This window comes from Pseudoliparis swirei, unplaced genomic scaffold (genome assembly GCF_029220125.1).
Source record: "Pseudoliparis swirei isolate HS2019 ecotype Mariana Trench unplaced genomic scaffold, NWPU_hadal_v1 hadal_25, whole genome shotgun sequence".
NCBI lineage: Eukaryota > Metazoa > Chordata > Actinopteri > Perciformes > Liparidae > Pseudoliparis > Pseudoliparis swirei.
In genome coordinates this window covers 950,789-969,645 of record NW_026613261.1, presented here as the reverse complement: position 1 = coordinate 969,645, position 18,857 = coordinate 950,789, and the positions used below count along the sequence as shown (strand labels likewise).

Genomic DNA, 18,857 nt, shown 5'->3' with positions numbered 1-18,857 from the left:
TGCACTCTGTCCACACACTTCCTGGTTCCCTCCCCTTCAGATCAACATTTCTAAAGATGGGTGCGACCAACATGGTGGTGAAGCAATAGAGCTGACACGCCCGGTTCACTGAACGTCACATGTTGTTCACATCAGAAGTCAAAGCTCTTCTGAGGAAGTGAAACTCAGACACTCGTTGCTCCTGAGAGGTGAAATGGAGCAGAACGGAGTTCAGCTGGATCGGGAAACCTTCTCTTGTTCCATCTGTCTGGAGCTCCTGAGGGATCCGGTGACTACTTCCTGTGGACACAGCTACTGCATGAACTGTATTACAGCCCACTGGGAGGAAGAGGAGGGGAAGAAACTCCTCAGCTGCCCTCAGTGTAGGCAGACCTTCGCACTGAGGCCTGTCCTGCTGAAGAGCACCATGTTGGCAGCTCTAGTGGAGCAGCTGAAGAAGACTGGACTCCAAGCTGCTCCTGCTGACCACTGCTATGCTGGAGCTGGAGATGTGGCCTGTGATGTCTGCACTGGGAGGAGACTGAAGGCCTTCAAGTCCTGTCTGCAATGTGTGGTCTCCTTATGTGAGAAACACCTCCAGCCTCATTATGATGCACCTGCATATGAGAAACACAAGCTGGTGGAGCCCTCCAACCGGCTCCAGGAGAACATCTGCTCTCGTCACGACGAGGTGATGAAGATGTTCTGCCGTACTGATCAGCAGTGTATCTGTTACCTCTGCTTAATGGATGAACATAAAGGCCACGACACAGTCTCAGCTGCAGCAGAAAGGACCGAGAGGCAGAGAGAGCTGGAGGGGAGTCGACTCAACATCCAGCAGAGAATCCAGAACCGAGAGAAAGACCTGAAGCTGCTCCATCAGGAGGTGGAGGCCCTCAACCTCTCTGCTGATAAAACAGTGGAGGACAGTGAGAAGATCTTCACTGAGCTGATCCGGCTCATGGAGAACAGAAGCTCTGACGTGAAGCAGCAGGTCAGATCCCGGCAGAGAACTGAAGTGAGTCGAGTCCAAGAGCTTCAGGAGAAGCTGGAGCAGGAGATCACTGAGCTGAAGAGGAACGAGGCTGAGCTGAAGCTGCTGTCACACACAGAGGATCTCAAGCAGTTTCTCCTCCACTACCCCTCACTGTCACCACGCGCTGAGTCTACACACTCGTCCGGCATCGATATCCGTCCTCTGAGACACTTTGAGGACGTGACGGCTGTGTCAGAAGTCAGAGATAAACTACAGGACGTTCTGGGGGACAAGTGGACAAACGTCTCACTGGCAGTGACTGAAGTGGACGTTTTACTGTCTCCTTCACAAGCAGAGCCCGAGACCAGAGCTGGATTCTTAAGGTATTCATGTGACATCACTCTGGATCCAAACACAGTAAACACAAAGCTGTTATTATCTGATGGGAACAGAAAAACAACATTAATGAGAGAAGTTCAGTCTTATTCTAGTCACTCAGACAGGTTCACTACAAGGTGTCAGGTCCTGAGTAGAGAGAGTCTGACTGGACGTTGTTACTGGGAGGTGGAGTGGAGAGCAAGAGGAGTTTATGTAGTCGTCTCATACAAGAACATCATCAGAACAGGGAACAGGGATGAATGTACGTTTGGATACAATAACAACTCTTGGGCGTTACATGGTCACAATAACATTTATACCTTTTGGTACAACAAAGTCCAAACCCCCGTCTCTGGTCCTCAGGCCTCCAGATTCGGAGTGTACCTGGATCACAGAGCAGGTGTTCTGTCCTTCTACAGCGTCTCTGACACCATGACTCTCCTCCACAGAGTCCAGACCACATTCACTCAGCCTCTCTATGCTGGACTTGGGTTTGATTATTATGGAGTCACTGCTGAGTTCAGTAAACTCAACTAGACAGAAGTGAGTTCAGGGACATCTGGTTAAAGTCTGTGTTTTAAGTCTTAAACTTATTTTGTTTCCATCATCGTCTCTGAGCAGACTTCTCTTCACCTGTCAATCAAACCTTGTGGGCGGGACTTGTGCGTCTCCTTATTGTTGCGTAGGCGTCTGAGTTCCTGTAGGTGGCGCTCCTTCCTGTGTTGAGTCATGAGGCTCTCACTGCTCATGATGCTCTTTGTTTACCTGAACTCAGATTTATTTGCAGGGAAATGTGAAATGCTCTGAGCTCGACGTGTTTGATGAATATTGTTCTTCATGTGTTCTTTAATGTAAGTTTCTATCCTCTTGTAGAGTTGTAATGTTTTTATATATACATGAAGGTAAGAAAGTCTTTGGTTTGAAGTTAATACATAAGAAAGCTCGGACAATCAATAAAGGATTTTATGAAGGATATTCAAAAGAATGTCTTATGAAAACGTCGTAGAAAGTCACTGTAAATGTGATTATTATATTATTCTTGTAACTGTAAGATGTGTTTAGCTTATTATAACTGTGGCATGACGTGAGTATGAATGACATGTCTTGACGTTGGGAGGCGGAGTCAGAATGGGAGTTTCTACTAGAGATCGTCAGAACAGCTGTTTTAACCCGGAAGCAGACATTTTATTTAGAAAACTCTTATTGTGAAGGACTGTCTATGAAGTATGCTAGTGGGAGAAGCATTGCTGTGTAGTCGATACGATTAGCCCGCCTCCTGTAGGGGTTAGCCAATAGCATGCTGTGAAATGTAAGGTTCTATGCATGTGACCAACATACTGACCAATGATTGGCTCTCAGTCCAGTGACACGATGCCTTCACGACCGTAGGAGTTGTGAGGCTCGGCACATGTCCTCTTGTGTGAATACGACAGACGGTCACCTGAAGGCATCGTCTCTTCGGCCTGTGGACTCGTTGAAGCGTGAGGCGCCCGGCCGGGACAGATATTGAGCTTTGTGATCCTTATTCTTTGATGAAATAACTTTGACTATAACTCTGAATCCAGAACTGTTTCCAGCACTCGGACCTGGCAGATCACTCCTTTAACTTCACGCTCTGCATGGGTCTTCCAGAGAGAACCAGAGCTTCTTTATCGGGGTACCTTGTTCTTCTCTTCATACATTTGTGTTCATTCATAAGAGACTAAATGTTGTTGTTGTTGTCTGAATCAACAGACACATGACGCACTGTGTTGTCTTCTATAATAAAGGATCATAATCAATAAGGAACTCTTTCATTCTTCTTCTCCATCACTGAGCTTGTGCTCCAACTCGCTGAACAGGCTCCCGTGATGAATGAAGTATTTCCTGATTCAAGAATGAACAAAGTTCTTTCTTCCCGTCTTATTTTCAGGGTTTCATACGAAGCTAATGTATGAAATATGAAACTAATAACAGAATAACTTTACGTTGAGGTTTTCCTCCTGAAACAGCACAAAGTCCAGAGTTCCTGTTGGTCACAGAGAACATGTGTCGGTCCGTCTCTGAGCTTTCAACGTTCCTCTAGAACACGGGTGTCCAACACAAGGCCCGCGGGCCGAATGCGGCCCACCACGTCATTCTATGCGGCCCCTGACGGCTTGAAAGACACACGATCACCTTTATATCCTGTGCTTTTATCCTGTGCAGCATCCGTGTTACAGGGGGGGGGGGGGCTCCTGTGAGCAGACTGACGTCATCACTTTAAACGTCTCGTGGTTTCAAGCCGCTGAAGGCTCAGTGAAGTGTGAAGGTGGAGCTCGCCACCAGGGGGCGCCCTCCTCCTGATCGCCAGGATGGAGTGTACAAATTCCCCTCAGAATGCTTTACAATCTGAACACAGAGACATCCCTGACCTTTGACCTTTGACCTTTGACCTCACGTCGGATCAGGAACGACTCCCAAACAACCCTTCAGGGGAAACAAGGTCAGACCCCTTGAGGAGAGAACAGAGGAGGATCCCTCTCCAGGATGGACAGGTGTCATAGATGTCATGTGACCAGAAGGAATCATTAGACACTAATTAAAACACAGGAACAACACAATGAAGATGAGGGAGTGGATGAAGAGTTGGTAGTCGGCATATTCCACGTATCTGCCTTATTGGTTTTGATGTAGGCCTTTTATTTTGTAATGTTTGAATCATTTATAGACGTTTTGATCTACTTCCTCTTTATGGTTAAATTGTGGAAGTTGCATTAAAACGCAAAAGGCAATTCCTCAAGTTGAGCACAAGTGTGTGTCTCGTTTATTTGACATCACACAATGAAACAAGATGGCGCTGCCCAGAAAACAAACCGCATGGGGCTCCACGTCACAAACAGCAACAGACACTTAAAGGGACAGTCACACCGATGTGTGTGAGTCATTACTCAAACAACTGTGTATAGAACCACACCAAGAACAAGGGTGAATTATGACATCACATTCACGACAAAATCAGACCTTTATTTTGAAAGGTTAAAAGAAAGCGCACTTTTATTTTACGTTGAAATGCAAACATTATCATAATTTAGGATAGGAATATATAAGCATGTTTTGCTTCTACTTTTTCAGTGTTTGTGTTTTGTATATTATATAGAATAATATGGTATTGTATTACAATGACTGAATAAAATACACAACAACAACAAACTTATGAATTGGCGTGAAACTGACTGCTGGTGAAACTTCTTTATTTTCTCTCTTTAGGTGAATAAACATGAATTAAAACTCGTGAACTATCAGCACCTTGTCTTTTATTACACTTTAAATAAAATGTGCATCTGTCCATCCGGACAGTTTGCATTTCAACATAAAATAAAAGTGCACTTCCTTTTAACATTTCAATATAAATGCATACATCAAGACTGATAAAGCTTTCACAAAAACAGGCAAATCCCAACACAACAACCCTCTCATGGGGTTAAACTCCTAAAGGAGCTGTGTGAGGTGGAGAATGACATATGCAACGTTCAGGGACTCGGAAGAAGCCAAACTGGTGTTGAAAGAAGGGCCAGCAGAAGCACCGCGCTGGGAGTCGGCGCCACAAGTGTGTGTGTGTGTGTGAAGCAATGTTCCGAGCTGCATTTGAACGCAGCGCCACGCCGAGACGCCCTCACCTGGTCGACCAACGCAGGTAACACACAGAAGAGGACAACAAACGGGACGCACCGGTTCCAGTGACGTCATCTCCCCGTCGCGGTGCGCTCGTGGAAGAAGCCTCGACTCTTCAGCCCGGTGGGTGTTTCTTCTTCTCCTCCTTCTTCTTCTTGTTGTTATCGAGGTTGTCCCTGAGGAGGAGAGGCGGCTGTCGGACCCTGAACGCATCTTCCCAGGGTGAGTGAAAACAACGCGGGGAGCCGAAAGAAACATCAAGTCAACGTTGAACAACCGAAACGTCAACAAGGGCAGACATGGTGAGTCACGTGACCTGGTGGTGTGGCGTTCAGGGCTCGTTCCTGGTGTCTCGTGTCTTGTCACGTGATGGACTTCTGTTGGACAGGATCGATACGCGGATCTGGATCTGGACTGTGACGAAGGGGGCGTGGCTGTGAGTGACGTTTTTACTGTGTTTGACCTCTGGGTGACCTCGACCCACGTGACTGAAGGGGTCCAAGTCGTGTTCTACTAGTACTAATACTAGTACTAGTACCACACACGAGTACTACACACTAATACTAGTAGGCCTACCACACACGAGTACCACACACTAGTAGGCTACTACACACACAGACAGAAGAGGGTTCTTCATCCTTTAAGTTAACGTTAGCCGGCTACGCGTCCTCCTGTAGAGGGTTCTTCATCCTTTAAGTTAACGTTAGCCGGCTACTCGTCCTCCTGAAGAGGGTTCTTCATCCTTTAAGTTAACGTTAGCCGGCTACTCGTCCTCCTGAAGAGGGTTCTTCATCCTTTAAGTTAACGTTAGCCGGCTACTCGTCCTCCTGAAGAGGGTTCTTCATCCTTTAAGTTAACGTTAGCCGGCTACTCGTCCTCCTGAAGAGGGTTCTTCATCCTTTAAGTTAACATGAGCCGGCTACTCGTCCTCCTGAAGAGGGTTCTTCATCCTTTAAGTTAACGTTAGCCGGCTACTCGTCCTCCTGTAGAGGGTTCTTCATCCTTTAAGTTAACGTTAGCCGGCTACTCGTCCTCCTGTAGAGGGTTCTTCATCCTTTAAGTTAACGTGAGCCGGCTACTCGTCCTCCTGTAGAGGGTTCTTCATCCTTTAAGTTAACGTTAGCCGGCTACTCGTCCTCCTGAAGAGGGTTCTTCATCCTTTAAGTTAACGTTAGCCGGCTACTCGTCCTCCTGAAGAGGGTTCTTCATCCTTTAAGTTAACGTTAGCCGGCTACTCGTCCTCCTGAAGAGGGTTCTTCATCCTTTAAGTTAATGTGAGCCGGCTACTCGTCCTCCTGAAGAGGGTTCTTCATCCTTTAAGTTAACGTGAGCCGGCTACTCGTCCTGCTGAAGAGGGTTCTTCATCCTTTAAGTTAACGTTAGCCGGCTACTCATCCTCCTGAAGAGGGTTCTTCATCCTTTAAGTTAACGTTAGCCGGCTACTCGTCCTCCTGTAGAGGGTTCTTCATCCTTTAAGTTAACGTGAGCCGGCTACTCGTCCTCCTGAAGAGGGTTCTTCATCCTTTAAGTTAACGTTAGCCGGCTACTCGTCCTCCTGAAGAGGGTTCTTCATCCTTTAAGTTAACGTTAGCCGGCTACTCGTCCTCCTGAAGAGGGTTCTTCATCCTTTAAGTTAACGTTAGCCGGCTACTCGTCCTCCTGAAGAGGGTTCTTCATCCTTTAAGTTAACGTGAGCCGGCTACTCGTCCTCCTGAAGAGGGTTCTTCATCCTTTAAGTTAACGTTAGCCGGCTACTCGTCCTCCTGAAGAGGGTTCTTCATCCTTTAAGTTAATGTGAGCCGGCTACTCGTCCTCCTGAAGAGGGTTCTTCATCCTTTAAGTTAACGTGAGCCGGCTACTCGTCCTCCTGAAGAGGGTTCTTCATCCTTTAAGTTAACGTGAGCGGCTACTCGTCCTCCTGAAGAGGGTGCTTCATGCTTTAAGTTAACGTTAGCGGCTACTCGTCCTCCTGAAGAGGGTTCTTCATCCTTTAAGTTAACGTGAGCGGCTACTCGTCCTCCTGAAGAGGGTTCTTCATCCTTTAAGTTAACATGAGCGGCTACTCGTCCTCCTGAAGAGGGTTCTTCATCCTTTAAGTTAACGTGAGCCGGCTACTCGTCCTCCTGAAGAGGGTTCTTCATCCTTTAAGTTAACATGAGCCGGCTACTCGTCCTCCTGAAGAGGGTTCTTCATCCTTTAAGTTAACGTGAGCCGGCTACTCGTCCTCCTGAAGAGGGTTCTTCATCCTTTAAGTTAACGTGAGCCGGCTACTCGTCCTCCTGAAGAGGGTTCTTCATCCTTTAAGTTAACGTGAGCCGGCTACTCGTCCTCCTGAAGAGGGTTCTTCATCCTTTAAGTTAACGTGAGCCAGCTACTCGTCCTCCTGAAGAGGGTTCTTCATCCTTTAAGTTAACGTGAGCCGGCTACTCGTCCTCCTGAAGAGGGTTCTTCATCCTTTAAGTTAACGTTAGCCGGCTACTCGTCCTCCTGAAGAGGGTTCTTCATCCTTTAAGTTAACGTGAGCCGGCTACTCGTCCTCCTGAAGAGGGTTCTTCATCCTTTAAGTTAACATGAGCCGGCTACTCGTCCTCCTGAAGAGGGTTCTTCATCCTTTAAGTTAACGTTAGCCGGCTACTCGTCCTCCTGAAGAGGGTTCTTCATCCTTTAAGTTAACATGAGCCGGCTACTCGTCCTCCTGAAGAGGGTTCTTCATCCTTTAAGTTAACGTTAGCCGGCTACTCGTCCTCCTGAAGAGGGTTCTTCATCCTTTAAGTTAACGTTAGCCGGCTACTCGTCCTCCTGAAGAGGGTTCTTCATCCTTTAAGTTAACGTGAGCCGGCTACTCGTCCTCCTGAAGAGGGTTCTTCATCCTTTAAGTTAACGTTAGTCGGCTACTCGTCCTCCTGAAGAGGGTTCTTCATCCTTTAAGTTAACGTTAGCGGCTACTCGTCCTCCTGAAGAGGGTTCTTCATCCTTTAAGTTAACGTGAGCCGGCTACTCGTCCTCCTGTAGAGGGTTCTTCATCCTTTAAGTTAACATGAGCCGGCTACTCGTCCTCCTGAAGAGGGTTCTTCATCCTTTAAGTTAACGTTAGCCGGCTACTCGTCCTCCTGTAGAGGGTTCTTCATCCTTTAAGTTAATGTGAGCCGGCTACTCGTCCTCCTGAAGAGGTTCTTCATCCTTTAAGTTAACGTGAGCGGCTACTCGTCCTCCTGAAGAGGGTTCTTCATCCTTTAAGTTAACGTGAGCCGGCTACTCGTCCTCCTGAAGAGGGTTCTTCATCCTTTAAGTTAACGTTAGCCGGCTACTCGTCCTCCTGAAGAGGGTTCTTCATCCTTTAAGTTAACGTGAGCCGGCTACTCGTCCTCCTGAAGAGGGTTCTTCATCCTTTAAGTTAACGTTAGCCGGCTACTCGTCCTCCTGAAGAGGGTTCTTCATCCTTTAAGTTAACGTTAGCCGGCTACTCGTCCTCCTGTAGAGGGTTCTTCATCCTTTAAGTTAACGTTAGCCGGCTACTCGTCCTCCTGAAGAGGGTTCTTCATCCTTTAAGTTAACGTGAGCCGGCTACTCGTCCTCCTGTAGAGGGTTCTTCATCCTTTAAGTTAACGTTAGCCGGCTACTCGTCCTCCTGAAGAGGGTTCTTCATCCTTTAAGTTAACGTGAGCCGGCTACTCGTCCTCCTGAAGAGGGTTCTTCATCCTTTAAGTTAACGTTAGCCGGCTACTCGTCCTCCTGAAGAGGGTTCTTCATCCTTTAAGTTAACGTGAGCCGGCTACTCGTCCTCCTGAAGAGGGTTCTTCATCCTTTAAGTTAACGTGAGCCGGCTACTCGTCCTCCTGAAGAGGGTTCTTCATCCTTTAAGTTAACGTTAGCCGGCTACTCGTCCTCCTGAAGAGGGTTCTTCATCCTTTAAGTTAACGTGAGCCGGCTACTCGTCCTCCTGAAGAGGGTTCTTCATCCTTTAAGTTAACGTGAGCCGGCTACTCGTCCTCCTGTAGAGGGTTCTTCATCCTTTAAGTTAACGTGAGCCGGCTACTCGTCCTCCTGAAGAGGGTTCTTCATCCTTTAAGTTAACGTGAGCCGGCTACTCGTCCTCCTGTAGAGGGTTCTTCATCCTTTAAGTTAACGTGAGCCGGCTACTCGTCCTCCTGAAGAGGGTTCTTCATCCTTTAAGTTAACGTGAGCCGGCTACTCGTCCTCCTGAAGAGGGTTCTTCATCCTTTAAGTTAACGTGAGTCGGCTACTCGTCCTCCTGACGAGGGTCCTTCATCCTTTAGTTAACGTGAGCCGGCTATCGTCCTCCTGAAGAGGGTTCTTCATCCTTTAAGTTAACGTGAGCCGGCTACTCGTCCTCCTGAAGAGGGTTCTTCATCCTTTAAGTTAACGTGAGCCGGCTACTCGTCCTCCTGAAGAGGGTTCTTCATCCTTTAAGTTAACGTGAGCCGGCTACTCGTCCTCCTGAAGAGGGTTCTTCATCCTTTAAGTTAATGTGAGCCGGCTACTCGTCCTCCTGAAGAGGGTTCTTCATCCTTTAAGTTAACGTGAGCCGGCTACTCGTCCTCCTGAAGAGGGTTCTTCATCCTTTAAGTTAACGTGAGCCGGCTACTCGTCCTCCTGTAGAGGGTTCTTCATCCTTTAAGTTAACATTAGCCGGCTACTCGTCCTCCTGAAGAGGGTTCTTCATCCTTTAAGTTAACGTTAGCCGGCTACTCGTCCTCCTGAAGAGGGTCTTCATCCTTTAAGTTAACGTTAGCCGGCTACTCGTCCTCCTGAAGAGGGTTCTTCATCCTTTAAGTTAACGTTAGCCGGCTACTCGTCCTCCTGAAGAGGGTCTTCATCCTTTAAGTTAACGTTAGCCGGCTACTCGTCCTCCTGAAGAGGGTTCTTCATCCTTTAAGTTAACGTGAGCCGGCTACTCGTCCTCCTGAAGAGGGTTCTCCTTTCTTTCCAGCTGATGTTATGTTCAAAAAATCCACCAAATCTGAAGCGGAGGTGTGTTTATGATTTAATAAAGTTAATGTTTTAAATGTATTTTAGTCAGAATTTAAAGTAATAATGTGTGTGTGTGTGTGTGTGTGGTTCCATACAGAACCCTGGACTGTCTGTCAGCAGTGACGACTTGACGGAGAGCCAGTCCTCCAAGGTCAGTCTCCTCCTCCTCCTCCTCTTCCTCTTCCTCCTCCTCCTTCTAACCCTCTTGTGTCTTGTCCAGGCCGGCGTGTTGTCCGGGCGTCTGCAGCGCCCCTCCCCAGGCCGTGAGCGCAGGTCGTCTCAGGTGAGTCCTGCAGCCCCCCCCCCTCAGTGACCTCAGGAATAATCTTGTGATGCTTTCAGGATCTCCTGGACGCTGAGTTCAGGGCCAGCACCGACGGTCACACAGCGAAGGTGAGGGCTTCATGTGTGTGTTCTGCTTTCTGGAGAAGAAGAAACACACACTGAGAATATATTAACATTAAATACAGTATTTTATACAAGGTGAAACTACAATCACATAACACTAATACACCTTTGTTTATGTGAGCTCACACAAAACAAAGAAAACAGAAGTAAAGTACCAATGTACGAATGCTTTTAAACTATTATATATATATATATACTAGATATATTTATTTAATATATATATGTATGTATTTATTTCTATTTTTTAATATATATATATATTGTAAATATGTTTCTTTAATATATTTATACATATATACATATTAAATTTATATATTTAATTTATATGTGTTTATATATTTATATATAAATGTTAAATATGTATTTGATGATTTATTCATCGAGAAAGAGATTTTTATTATTTATATATAGATTTATTTATAAATAAAGAAATATATTTAATATATACATGTCTATATATATATACATATATATATATATATATACATATATTCAGTTTATTTATATATATATATATATATATAATCTCAAATCCGATGGTCGCCCCCACTGCAGTCGAACACTTCTCTAAAGAGCAGGTCGAGTTGTTCCTCAGTGTGAACTGGTGACGGTGATGTTTTTCACAATAGGTGTGTCGCGGTCGCCTCATTGGCCGGTGAGTGTGAGAAGGGTGTGTTGTTGTTGTTGTGGTTGTTGTTGTTATTGTGTCTGTTTGGAAGCGCATGCTTGAACCTGCATGCATCAGCAATTTTGGAAGAACTGCTGTGGCCCCTCCCTCCCTCCCTCCCGCCGGCTGCGGCATCAGAAAACAAAACTACTGGATTTTATTCCCCCCCAGGAGAAGGGAGGGGTGTTCAGCGGCATGTTCAAAAAGAAGCCTCACGGAGCCAGGTCGCAGGTGAGTCTCACATTGTCTCACTTTTATTAGAAGATGACAATATTAATAATCTGGGATGTTTTCAGAGTTTATGGAAAACCTGGAAAAAAAGTCCTCACATTTTAAAATGTATTTTTTTAAAGGCCTGGGGGAAAAAATCCCCAAAGTTATTAAAGTCATGTAAATGTTAACGTGTTATATTCATATGTTAATTCACGCAGAGTTTTTAATCATTAATATGCTTTTAAAAGAAAGACGCTCTAAATATAAGCTGCCATACGCTCTATTTTCCGCGCTGCAAGTGAACGCACCGTAACTGAAAAGACATAAATGTTTTATTCTTTTATCTTCTTTGTTAGTTTAAATACGACGTGTTTCATGTTTTTCATGTCTTGATGTTTTTCACGATTTTCATATTTTTCATGATTATCGTATTTTTCATGATTTTCGTGTTTTTCATGTTTTCCTCGATTTTCACGATTTATGTTTTTCACGATTTTCATGATTTTCATATTTTTCCTGATTTTCCTGATTTTCATATTTTTCATGTTTTTCACGATTTTCACGTTTGTCATGATTTTCAACTTTTTCATGTTTTTCGTGTTTTTCATGTTTTCTCCCATGTTTCACAACTCTGGGTTTGAAGTCGTGGACCCAACGCGTGTCTGAACCTGTGTGTCTGTCCCTCAGGAGGACGTGTCCGCCGCCGAGCTCTCGGGCAGCAAAGACAGCCTCTCCGTAAACGTGAGGGTCCTCATCGGACCACCGGGGGGGGGCACTAGGACCCGGAGGAGCAGACGTGATGAACTCAAGTCCTCGTTTCCTCCTCCAGGAGAGCGGCGGGGTGTTCGGCGGGATGTTTAGGAAGTCCCCGAAGGCTTACGGGGCGAGGACGCAGTCCCAGGTGAGAGCTGAGCGTCTCATCGTGTGGTGCATTATTATGGGATGGCGGCGGTGACCTGGAGGCTGTGTCTGTCCTTCAGGAGGACGTGTCCGCCGCCGGAGAGCCCTCAGGCAGCGCCGACAGCCGGTCCCTGAACAGCAACCCCAAGGCGAGGGGTTGGCTTTTAATTTTGGGGGAGGGGGGGGGTCATCATTTTTTATAATTTACTTTTTTTTCTTTTTTTCTTTCTTTACCTCCTCCAGGAGAGCGGCGGGGGGTTCGGCGGGATGTTTAGGAAGTCCCCGAAGGCTTACGGGGCGAGGACGCAGTCCCAGGTGAGAGCTGAGCGTCTCACATGTTCTCAATAATAATAACAATAATAATAATAACAATAACAACAATAGTAACCGGTCGGGGACGTGTGTGTCTGTCCTCCAGGAGGATTTATCCGCCGAGCTCTCGAGCAGCAAAGACAGCCTCTCCGTGACGAGCAACACCAAGGTGGGGTTTTTTATTTGACATTTTTGGCGGGGTTTTCAAACTTTAATTAAAATGTCTAATTTCTTTCTGGTTGATTTCCTCCCCAGGAGAGCGGCGGGGTGTTCGGCGGGATGTTTAGGAAGACCCCGAAGGCTTTGGGAGCGAGGACGCAGTCCCAGGTCCTCTTCTCGCCATTACACCACATTTATGAATTATTGGGACACGGACACGGGGTCAGGAGGCCGATGTTAGGGTCAGGTAGTGGATATATATGTTTATCTATATATTATATATAATACAGATATATATATATATTATATATAATACAGATATACATATATATTATTTATAATATATATATATTATATAAAGGGAATAACAGATAGAAACCATCTCCATCGAGCGAATACAATAACTATGGACATCTCTCTATTCTTTGCATTAATATATATTATTTTATATATTATAAATGGATGCCCCCCCCCCTCCCCTCTCTTTGAATCTGACCCGCGGCCCTGGACACGGGTCGATATTGATTGGCTGCCTTTGCCCCCCCCCCCCCCCTTCAGGACGGCCTGTCTGAAGCCGGCGAGCCCTCGGGGAGCGATGGCGATCCGTCCGAGGGCGCCAAGGTGAGGTCCGCTCCACGTGACGGTTGGAGACGACGCGCCGACACTAAATGCTCCGTGTGGTTTCCGCTCAGGAGAAAGGAGGACTCTTTGGGGGCGTGTTCAAAAAGAAAGGTGCTCGACATCAGTCTCAGGTAAGACGGGAACGTTCAGGCCGAAGACATCAGAAGTTTGACGAGGTTATGAATAATGATGTTTATAGTAAATATTAATGTAGTTCTTCTTGTGGCTCTAAGGAAGGCCAGTTTTATAGCTTCTCTCAGCAGCATAACTGTTTTCAGCTGCTCTCACATTAAAAGGGTTTACAGGGTTTTCTACCCCTCCGCTAGTCTTCTAAGGCGATAACACAATGTACCACTAGAACACTGGAGATGGGCCTCTACACACCTCTGGAGAGACTTCATTAACACCAGAGAATAGTCATCTACACATTAACTATGGAGAGAGTTATGATTCATTTATTATCTTCATTGATAAAACTGCTTTGAACAATAAGGACATTTCTGCGTGACCCTAAAGTTTTTACCATTTTCATTTCATATTTCCGGGGTGTTTTCTTCCGGTTCAGGACGATCTGTCCGCGGACAGTAAACTCTCCACCGACCGCCTCGCGGACAAGTCCTCCAAGGTGAGGGATTTGAACCGGCCGCCGCGCGCCGGGCAGAGTCTCAGCGCCGGACGACACATCCAGAAGATTGTAAAATTCTTGTTGTTTTTGCAACTGAAACTGCTCTCTGAAAAACTGCGTCAATATCCTCTGTCTGCAGGAGAAGATCTCTGACAGCGACGAGCTCCCGGACGATGGAGAGAGCCGGCCCGGACACAAACAGGTTTGGTTGGATGCTTTTTGGGAAAAAAGTTTTCAATCTTTAATTAAATTTCCTTTTATTTTTTAATGGAGAAAAATATTTGTATTATATTATTCCATGTATTTCTTTTTTTACAAAGATAACTTATTTTAAATTATTATAAAATTATTCCAAGTATGTTTTTGTGTACAAACATAACTTATTATTATTATATAATTCAAAGTATTTTTATTTTTTTGTATTTGTATTTTTTTGTTTACAAAAAACTTTAAAACAAATTATGTTCCAAGTATTTTTATTTTTTGGTTTGCAAACATAACTTTAAAATAAATGTCTATTTTTTTTGTTTACTTAAAAAAATATTATATTTCAAGTATTTAATTTGTTGTTTACAAACATAACTTAAATAATGTCAAGCATTTTTGTTTTTTGGTTTACAATCATAACTTTAAAAAATATGTTTTCCAAGTATTTTTATTTTTGGGGTTTACAAACATAACTTAAACATTTTTTTATTTGGGTTTATAAACATAATTAGAAATGTATATATATTCCAAGTAGTTTTGTTTTTTGGGGGTTTACAAACAACTTTTTTTTTAAAGTCAAGTATTTTATTTTTTTTGTTTACAAACAACTTTAAATATAAATTTAAAATATTTTAATTTTTTGGGGTTTACAAACATAACTTAAAAATATTCTATTACAAGTATTTCTATTTGTTTTGCGTGTGTTTCCTCAGAGTACGTTTGCCGAGGCGATGGGGAAGATGAACCCGTTCCGATCAAACAAAGTAAGGGAGGTTCTTCCTCTTCTTTGATCTCTGGATGTATTGATTGATTTCTTTAGAATAAAATGTTTCTTTCTGCCTCCTTGCAGCACGAGAAGCAGACGAGCTCCGACGATGAGGATCCGCCCGGCAACAAGACGGTGCTTTGACTTTTAATGGTTCCTGTTATTTAGTCTGGGGAACCTGTGTGTGACATTTATCTGCTGACGTGTAGCCCACACTCACACACACACTCACACACACACACACACACACACACACACACTCACACACTCTCACAGTGATGCAGCGTCTCGCTCCCACCACCACGTTGGTGTCAGTGTGTGTGTGAGACACTCGGAGCAAGAGAGGCTGTTCTTCCTCCTGGACCACCTGGTCTTGCCCGGTCTTGTTCCCTCGAGCCTTTAGCTCGCGTCACAGGGAACCGCTCGACAACTGGTGATTATAAGTATTAGAGGTATTTTTTAAAAGCTCACTGAGGGGACCGAAGAGGGAAGAGGGGATGATCTTCATCTTCACAGGCCCCAACAAGAGCCTCCACGCCACTGGGCCAGACCAAACCTTCGGTTAGCTGTACTTTCATTTTAATTTACAAACATAACTTAGAATTGTTATTATATTATTCAAAGTATATATTTTTTTACAAACATAATTAAAAAAAATTATTACATTATTTTATTTGTATTATATTTATTATTAATCTTTTTTTATTATTATTATTTTTATTCGATTTTTTATATTTAATATTGAACTTATTATTAATATATTATTCCAAGTATTTTTATTTTTTGTTTACAAACATAACTTACTTTGATAAATTATTACATTATTCCAAGTATTTTAAAATGTTGTTTACAAACAGAACTTTTCATTATTATTATTATTATTATTATTATTATTATTATTATTATTATATTTTAAAGCTTGTTTTAGTCCTCTCACCTAAAATAAATGCAGTTCTGAGGAACCCTGAACAAACTTTTAGTCAGAATATTGATATAATATATATATATTATACAGATACAGATATATACTATATTAATCCCCAAGGGGAAATTAGTTCTCTGCATTTAACCCATCCTTAGTTGTTAAGGCGCAGTGGGCTGCAGTGATGCGCCCGGGAAGCAACTGGGGGTTCAGTGCCTTGCTCAAGGACACTTCGACTTGCAACTAATGGGGAGAGCCGGGATGGAACCGACAACCTCGGGGTTGCAGGACGACCCCCTTACCCCACTGAGCTACAGCCGCCCCCAATATAGTACGTGTGTTATGACAATCTAAGCGGTAGACTCTTAAAACGTGTTACAGTTCTTTTGGTAATTATTTTAGCCCAAACTGCAAAGATACATTGACTCTCATAAAGTACAAAAATACATGAAAAACAATAGAAACAATACATTTTATAATCTAAAGCTTTTGTGCATTAAAGTAAACTTTGTAGTTTAATCACCTGTCTTCATACCTGATAAACCTAATAGAATAATAATCACCTGTCTTCATACCTGATAAACCTAATAGATTAATAATCACCTGTCTTCAGGTCCTCGTTCAGAAAGACGCCGAAGACACGGAAACTATCAGGGACAACGAGAAGCCCCACCCGGTCAGTCACACACACACATACACACACAGATACACACAGAGATACAGACACACACAGAGATACAGACACACACACACACAGAGATACAGACAGACACACACAGATACACACACACACACAGAGATACAGACAGACACACACAGGTTTGAATGCGAGCAGGCAGGATTGGGAGAGAGGATATTTTTGACAAAAGTTGTGTGTGTATCTCTGTGTATATCTGTTTGTGTGTGTGTATATGTGTGTATCTGTGTGTGTGTGTGTGTCTGTGCGTGTGTCTGTGTATATGTGTGCGTGTCTGTGTATCTGTGTGTCTGTGTATCTGTGTGTGTATGTGTGTGTGTGTGTGTGTATCTGTGTGTGTGTGTGTGTGTGTAGAGACAGAGGAAGGACAGAAGTGAAACTCCAGTGGTTCCATCCAGACCAACCGAAGAGGTTTGCAAGCAGTTAAACTGCTCGGTTGTTGTTGTTGTTGTTGTTGTTGTTGCTGCTGAAGCTGTGATGTCTCTCCAGGACATGAAGAGGACGTCCACACACGGAGGAGCTGTGGACAACCCGGTACGGTAGAGTTCTGACTCCTTGAAGAGCGTTGGAAGTTAAATCTGTTCTTTATTCAGATGTTTCTAGACTTGTAAAGTCACCGTGTACCGGTGTCTTCTCAACTTTAACTTGTAAAGTCACCGTGTACCGGTGTCTTCTCAACTTTAACTTTAACTTTCTCTCCTTTTAAAGCCACGCTCTGTGCAGAGATTTAAAAACAAACATTTCTTTAAATTATTATTATTCTATGATTATTTATTATAATTATATTATTCCAAGTATTTTAATGTTTTTGTTTGCAAACATAACTTTAAAATTATGATTTCTAATCTTATATTATTCAAAGTATTATTTTTTTACAAACATAACTTCTAAATTATTATATTATTCCAAGTATTTTTTCTTTTTTTACAAACTTAACTTTTCATTATTATATGATTACAATTATTTGTATTTCTTTGTTCACAGACATAACTTATTATTATATTATTACAAGTATATATTTTTTTACAAACTTAACTTTTCATTAATATTGTATTATTCCAATTAATTGTATTTCTTTGTTTACAAACATAACTTATTATTATATTATTCTAAGTATTATTACTTTTTGTTTACAAACATCACTTTTAAAAATTATTATTATTATTACAGGTATTATTATTAACTTAACTTTGTATTAATATTGTATTATTCCAATTAATTGTATTTCTTTGTTTACAACTTATATTTTTTTACAAACATAACTTTTAAATTATATTATTCCAAGTATTTACATTTTGTTTAGAAACATAATTATTATTTTTCATTACAATTATTATATTGTCTTAAGTATTTTTTGTTTTTGTTCACAAACATAACTTATTATTATTATTATAGTTTTTATTATTATTATATTTAAAAGCTTGTTTCCAGTCCTCTCACCCAAAGTAAATGGAGTTCTGAGGAAGCCTAACGAACCCTGTCAGAATATATTAATTATTAAATAATCCAACATTCTTTTGGTTTTCAGCACTTAATCACCTAAAATCACTTAAAATCACCTAAAATCACTTAATCACTTAAAATCACCTAAAATCACTTAAAGTCGCTCGAGGTTATTAAAATGTTTAAATTTATATTTTCCGCAGAGACGACCGTCCGGCTCCAACGAGGGGAAGCCTGCAGGGAGGACAGCGGTCGGTTATTATTGTTGTTGTTATTATTATTATTATTATTATTAATATCATTAAGCCACACACACACACACTTTTACTTCCACATGCAGGTGAAAACAGGATGTTCTACTTCCTGTTTACTTCTCTCATGTCATAGTAACCTGTGTCCCCACCATGGTTATTACTATTATTATTATTATTATTATTAGGAGAACTTGTAGACGTTGAAGTGAACTTGTAGACGTTGAAGTGAACTTGTAGACGTTGAAGTGAACTTGTTGAAGTGGACTTGTAGACATTAAAGTGAACTTGTTGAAGTGAACTTGTAGACGTTGAAGTGAACTTGTTGAAGTGGACTTGTAGACGTTGAAGTGAACTTGTAGATGTTGAAGTGAACTTGTTGAAGTGAACTTGTAGACGTTGAAGTGAACTTGTTGAAGTGAACTTGTAGATGTTGAAGTGAACTTGTTGAAGTGAACTTGTAGACGTTGAAGTGAACTTGTTGAAGTGAACTTGTAGACGTTGAAGTGGACTTGTTGAAGTGGACTTGTAGACGTTGAAGTGAACTTGTAGACGTTGAAGTGGACTTGTAGATGTTGAAGTGAAGTTGTAGACGTTGAAGTGAACCATGTTTCCTCGTCTAGGTCGGGGCGATCAAGCCGAGGCGTCTCAACCCGTTCACGCCGCGCTCCGAGGTTTTTACTTCACTTCCTTTCATCTTCTTTGTAT

General features: G+C 42.9%; 2 protein-coding genes across 8 annotated transcripts in view; both read left to right on the top strand.

Moving 5' to 3' along the window:
- On the top strand, positions 1-3,121 carry LOC130190916 (tripartite motif-containing protein 16-like). Its single transcript, XM_056410537.1, has one exon. The coding sequence runs from the start codon at positions 194-196 to the stop codon at positions 1,868-1,870; it is 1,677 nt and encodes a 558-aa protein (XP_056266512.1). The 5' UTR covers positions 1-193; the 3' UTR covers positions 1,871-3,121.
- Positions 3,122-4,873: 1,752 nt separating this feature from the next.
- LOC130190914 (trans-Golgi network integral membrane protein 2-like) overlaps positions 4,874-18,857 on the top strand; it is a 24,523-nt gene continuing 10,539 nt past the window's right edge. For 2 of the 7 annotated variants that reach the window (XM_056410525.1, XM_056410527.1), the window contains exons 1-23: positions 4,875-5,268; positions 5,355-5,402; positions 10,056-10,109; positions 10,179-10,241; positions 10,301-10,351; positions 11,205-11,264; positions 11,934-11,987; positions 12,076-12,147; positions 12,227-12,295; positions 12,390-12,461; positions 12,565-12,627; positions 12,714-12,785; positions 13,176-13,238; positions 13,310-13,369; positions 13,804-13,863; positions 14,003-14,065; positions 14,784-14,834; positions 14,921-14,971; positions 16,372-16,434; positions 16,810-16,866; positions 16,945-16,989; positions 18,102-18,149; positions 18,773-18,823. In XM_056410525.1, the coding sequence (XP_056266500.1) occupies positions 5,266-5,268; positions 5,355-5,402; positions 10,056-10,109; positions 10,179-10,241; positions 10,301-10,351; positions 11,205-11,264; positions 11,934-11,987; positions 12,076-12,147; positions 12,227-12,295; positions 12,390-12,461; positions 12,565-12,627; positions 12,714-12,785; positions 13,176-13,238; positions 13,310-13,369; positions 13,804-13,863; positions 14,003-14,065; positions 14,784-14,834; positions 14,921-14,971; positions 16,372-16,434; positions 16,810-16,866; positions 16,945-16,989; positions 18,102-18,149; positions 18,773-18,823 (1,293 nt within the window). In that variant the 5' untranslated portion in view covers positions 4,875-5,265. Of the gene's footprint in view, positions 5,269-5,354; positions 5,403-10,055; positions 10,110-10,178; positions 10,242-10,300; positions 10,352-10,901; positions 11,022-11,204; positions 11,265-11,933; positions 11,988-12,075; positions 12,148-12,226; positions 12,296-12,389; positions 12,462-12,564; positions 12,628-12,713; positions 12,786-13,175; positions 13,239-13,309; positions 13,370-13,803; positions 13,864-14,002; positions 14,066-14,783; positions 14,835-14,920; positions 14,972-16,371; positions 16,435-16,809; positions 16,867-16,944; positions 16,990-18,101; positions 18,150-18,772; positions 18,824-18,857 lie in introns of those variants that run through there. The other 5 variants (XM_056410526.1, XM_056410528.1, XM_056410530.1 and 2 more) reach the window with 5 other exon arrangements.

What these genes read in the sequence shown, in the direction of transcription:
- LOC130190916 (XM_056410537.1), top strand. Translation starts at nt 194, where the DNA reads ATGGAGCAGAACGGAGTTCAGCTGGATCGGGAAACCTTCTCTTGTTCC.